At 33.3% G+C, this 5,716-nt stretch overlaps 1 protein-coding gene across 1 annotated transcript; it reads left to right on the top strand.

Annotated features, from left to right (window-relative positions):
* Positions 1–1,414: 1,414 nt before the first annotated feature.
* Positions 1,415–4,302, top strand: LOC134274821 (uncharacterized). Its single transcript, XM_062757056.1, has 2 exons — positions 1,415–1,514; positions 2,262–4,302. The coding sequence occupies exons 1-2, from the start codon at positions 1,489–1,491 to the stop codon at positions 4,300–4,302; spliced, it is 2,067 nt and encodes a 688-aa protein (XP_062613040.1). The 5' UTR covers positions 1,415–1,488.
* The last annotated feature ends 1,414 nt before the right edge of the window (positions 4,303–5,716 follow it).

Below are 5,716 nucleotides of genomic sequence, written 5' to 3'. Positions count from 1 at the left end.
AATGCTATGTTAAAAATAGTAGAGAGTACCGAAAATTAGAGTCAGAAGGATTATTATAATAAAAAAAAATATATAAACGATAACGTCGGTGTAAATCTTGTGATATCAATCAAGCAAAAGTATGTCCCTCCCATTTTTGTAGGCCTACCGTGTTACGTTGTGATTATATCGCGCTTTTACAAACCGGAAATATAACTAATGATTAGTTATGACGATAGATAAATATGCTGGCCTTTCGGAGGAGACCTTACAAATCGAGGTCCCGTGTCACAGTAGGCGTTGGTACTATAAGAACCTTCACTGCTTAATGGCCATGAGTGTCAAATGAAGGTCTCAGTCTGAACGCCCTTCCCAGTATATAGTGACGTCATAAAAATACTCAAATGGGACGTATAACATACAATCAATCAATAAATCGAAATCATTGTTTTGTAATCGGTTGCTTAATTATTTGTTCTTTATTTTTTCCTTTTCCATAAGCTTTGATTATTTAACACAAAAGTCAAGACTATTCTGTTTTATCAAGTAAAAGAATTATAACCTATTTTTTTTATACAAACACCGTTATAGAATTTTTTCTAAAACTTTGACTTTTATGAAAACTTAAATCTTTAAAATATTTTTTCGAATGACCCCAACCTTGGATCTGAACCATAGATGCAGGGACTTCAATAGAGTGCGAAGATAATACAATGATGCTAAAAAAATTCTCTCGAGATGTCCTGAGAAAAAAGGAAATCTTTATAGAACAGAAACTCTTTTATACTCTGGATCCTGAACAATGAACGATGGAAACATTTGCATGTATTGGAAAAGTCGGTAGAAGTCTATGCTAACTATAATTAAGTTTTCATTATAGATGTCAAAATTATTTGATATTTTACATTTAGGGCATACACAATACATCTGTTCTCGTACCTGAATTATGTATGGACATTAGGTTTTTCATAAAATGTAAAACAAAAATTGTGAAAGATCTAGCAAGCATTACATCTATGCCCATATAAGTTTGATTCTATAACAATGAAGAAAACTCCAAAGTACATTTTTTTTCTCCTTCTGAGTAACAAGTCACGCAGATTTCATGGTTTTTAGCATATTCTGTGTTTAAGTAAGGTCATTTAAGACAGTTTTTTGAGATATCTATCTCAAGTTCTTATTTGATCCTCTTGACTGATATTCGTTTAACATTTTATATAAAGCCCGGTATAACACGGTTTGAAAGAAGTAAATGTTATCTAATACCACATACCCAATATAATTATACATTTGCTTTCGTTTACATAAATGCAAACCACTGCTTTGTCACAGATAGCTGAGTTTTGAATAACGATCACAATACTTTGTGTTTAAACTGCTTAAAGTTATATATATTTTTGTTACAGAATTTGGCTACCTGCATAATAAACCCATAAATATGTAAGATGATATACAAGGGGAGTTTCCTGTCCTAATAATAGTATCTGAAACTTTTCTTCTCTTGGGAAAATGGATTCCATTAGACATTCCCATACGTAAGTATGCATACTAACAATACAACTAAAAAGTTTCCAAAATATAGGTATTAACAAATAGTAAACCTTCTGTGATGATAAAAATTCTACCTTTCTGCAGCCATCCTTACTTATCTATAAGAAATATTCTCACTACAAATTCCATTTTTATGTAAATCTGAATGACAAATTAAAAACTACGCGGCTGAACTTGATCACTTTCTCAAAGAAACAGGACTCGGGTTGTCTTTTTAATTTTAAAGTTACAATATCAGTGCAAAAAATCAAGCCAATTGCACATTTGTTCAATACGATGCACATTAACCAACAGTTTTCTTTTCAATTTTTGAATCATGGTATAAAAGTACTTATTTAGAATATCCATCTCAAATAATCGTGAATAAAATTAATTTAACAAGTTAAATACTTTAAACAATGACTTGAAGTAATGCTCAAGGTGTTTTAAACAATAACGTAAAGAACACTCAAGAAAGAGTACATTTTTGTGGGAAATGTCTTGGTTTAAAGCCTAAATAATCCCTTTGGGAACCTCTTCCACAACCACCTGTCTAGGAACCCATCGGCAAGTTTAGTATTGTAATTAATATTCTAATCCGATCCAAATCCAACAATCACAGGTTACTGGAAATCATTGCGAGTTACACTCATTCGTAAGATATTGGTATTTCTCTAATTTTCCACTTGCTTAAATTAGACAGAAACTGTTAAAGTGAAGTAAAATATATTTTCAAATTTCTCTCTTATTAGTAATGGCATAGTGGACATAAAGAATATGTCAGCATTTGTGTTTCTCAGACTGTGTCTTGAGGTTGGGACGTCATTGGAAGTTGGAGCGAGGAGGGACATAATGGACTTAATAAATATACTGGCAAATCAAACAAGAACAAATTTTGACCTTATCATGACAAGTGGAAGTCGACGAGAAGGATTCCGACTAGAGGATTCAGATTTAGACGTTATGTACTGGCCAGATACGTACCGTGTGATCTGGGAATTACATCAGTTTCAGTATTATAACATACACAGAAAAAAACTGATCCTCTGTGACGTTTCAGAAAGCCCGCCAGGATTCACCTTGTTATATGTACTCTCTCCATGTTTATACAGTGAAATCCAGAGAGCGTGTGTTAGAATGAAAAACAGATATTATGTATCTAGTTCTAAACACAGACAAATCCAGTGCTCTATGGAGTCTCAGAGCTCCACTCTCCACGGTCCTTGTGTGAGTAGATATCATGGAATGCTAGGATATGATTTTGTCCACTGCTTTGCATCGGATATTTGGCCTCCATCTGCCTCCTCATGGATAGACAGAAGTAATTCATGGCCCCAGCCTCATATTGTTGATGACATAGTGAAAAGTGGATGTCATTTTGTAGCCATTGGACATAAACTAGGAAGACATGAAACCAATGAATGGAGAATTTCTTTTTCTTTGGCAGAACAAAAACTTGTGTCTGCTATGAATCACTGCCAGTTCTTAACATATGGCTTGCTTAAATCATTTTTAAATAGAGTAATTAACAAAGGATTAGGCGATGATGAAAAATTACTGTGTTCCTATCACATGAAAACAGCAGTTTTCTGGGCGATTCAACAAAATATGTTACCCCAGTGGTGTCCGCATACACTCCTTTATTGTTCCTTGATTTGTTTTAAACTCATCCTCAAATGGGTGTATGAAGGGGTCTGTCCTAACTTTTTCATTCCCAGTAACAACATGTTTCTGAGTAATATTTATGGTGAAGCCCAAAACGCTTTATTTATTAAACTGCATACGCTATATCGGATGGGTATACAATCCATGATGGAGACTCTGTCGATTATATCCTGTAATGGATGCATGGCTTTCCTGCGTGATCCAGACATATCCTTTTGTGCAAAAAAACATATCCAGTTTTCTGAGGCTCAATTTGATGTCAATTTATTTCGTGAAGTAGAACACAACGGCTCAATACCAACATTGAACGTACAAGGATGCATACAGTATTTACATATAATAGAACAGACGTTTGCTTCACCATTGACACAAAATCAAGTCATCATGCGTCAGAGTCTTATAAATTCTGTCCTCCAGAATCTAGCATTTATGTTACATATGAATACTTACACTCAAGAAAACAAAGTGAAGTACAGGGCTGATAAAATATCCTGTCATATCCTGAAATATGCAGCGAACTTTGGTTGTATTTCTGACATGCTGTACTTAGCCATGTATTATTATAAGACACTTAGATACATGGAAGCTCTTTCTACTATAGGCGTGATAAAGGTCAAGCTAGCACAGCCATTTGTGATGCAAAATTATTTTAACGTAGATGAGGAGATGTATATGGAGGCTGTAGGGGGTCAATCCTGGTCAACAAAAATGAGGCAGGCTGTAGCACGGGATCTAAATCTGAATAATGAAATTCTTTACATCAGTGAATTGAGACCAGAGCAACAGTCCAGTCTAGAAAACCATGTGCCTTACTTATATGTTCCACCCTTTGTAATGGTATACATGCTAGAAATTTTTTGCTGCACACACGTAGACACAGCCAGAGCACAAACAGCTTTAGATGATTTACGGGCCTTAGTTCATTATGACCAGGTACAACTTAGTCGTCCAATTGTCAAAAACTTAGCATGGCAGATGTTAGGGATTTGTCAGCAGGTGACAGGGAACCTCCATGATGCTCTTTACTCATACCATCAATCTCTCAGAGAATTTCAACTTCACAGTATACAAGGTGCTACAGAAATGAGAATCCACGAAATCTTTCAACACAGTCACTATTCCAGATAAATAATGTCAACGTATTCACTGTTAAAGTCACATGATATCTGACATTTGAAGAATAAACTCACTAAATATATTTTTTAATCAGTGTATTTATTCTCATTGTGAATTGTAGAAATAATTAACTTGAAATTGTTTATCATTAATGTATTCTTAACACAAATCTTCTGCTTTAAAGTAAAGTTACATTTTTATCATAATATTAATTTGAATAGTGAGGTTTTACTGCCATTTGACAGCAAAGGCATATGTTTCTGTATGATATGCTCAAATAAGAAAAAAAATGTTCAAAAAATGATTCCCTTATTGCATAATTTCTATACATTCTTTATTTCCGTGTATAGTATAATGAAACGCAACATCCTTATTTGGGAGGAAACATTATAAATAGGATCAAATTTTGTAACTAAAAAGTAAGGATATCTTCAATTTTTGTCATTATTGGTAAATTGACAGTTTAATGATTTTTATATCATTACCGGACATTAATTTTGGGTCCGCTTAACAGAAATAAAAAATTGCATGTTTAATAAAACATTTGGCGATAATATGGGGTGTTAAAGGTTCATCATAAGTACTGATACAGCACTATTCCGAAAAATCACTTCTCCTTTCGTGTATCAAAGATACAAATGCTACCTGAACATGACTAATGTGCGCATTTCCATTGCTCTAGCTGGAAAATATAAAAAAGGTGATGGAGAGTTGCAGATGCAAAATTTCTTTACATCATGTCTCAACAGGCTTTTACGTACATTGTATCATAAGCATATACATGTATGACAGTCCGTGGACCGGAAAATTCAAGGCTTACTTCACCGCTCTTGGTTGGAGATAATTCGATCTCATCATCTGAAAACAGGCATTTAAAATTGACAAAGGATTAATGAATGTATGGCATCGTAGACATTAATCTGCAACTGTTGTGCATGACTGGGAGAAGAATGTTTTAACAATCAAGTGTTAATTCCTAAAATTTAAAGATAATCATTTAACAATTTTATAAAATCTTTGATATTCGAGTTTAACCTTATTTTATTTATTTTTGAAAATCATTAGATAAAATATTCAATTATTTATTGATTGCTTGTAAAATGTAAAATTAATCAAAAACTTTGCGAGAAGGGTATCCAACACATGCGAAAGATTATTTCTAGTATTTAAATACGCCTGTGACATCATTCTTTTCTAATTCATCATTCTAAGACAGTATATCATTTTTGGAGAATAGAGAGTTGCAAATAACATGGAGATCACAGATTTTTGCATAATGTATAATGAATTAATATCTTTATTCAGAGGTTTGCTAGTTTAAGAGCACTTTCAGTTTTGACACCCCCTCCCTTCATGATGGTTCAATTTTCTAAAAAATCACAATGTTTGTCCAAAAAAAAAAAAAAAAAAAAAAAAAAAAAAAAGA

The sequence above is a fragment of the Saccostrea cucullata genome, unplaced genomic scaffold, assembly GCF_032062105.1.
Source record: "Saccostrea cucullata isolate Sc308-1 unplaced genomic scaffold, CSIRO_AGI_Scuc_v1 ctg7501, whole genome shotgun sequence".
Classification (NCBI taxonomy): Eukaryota; Metazoa; Mollusca; class Bivalvia; order Ostreida; family Ostreidae; genus Saccostrea; species Saccostrea cuccullata.
The sequence above is the reverse complement of the archived record's forward strand: the minus strand, read 5'-3'. Positions and strand labels throughout refer to the sequence as shown.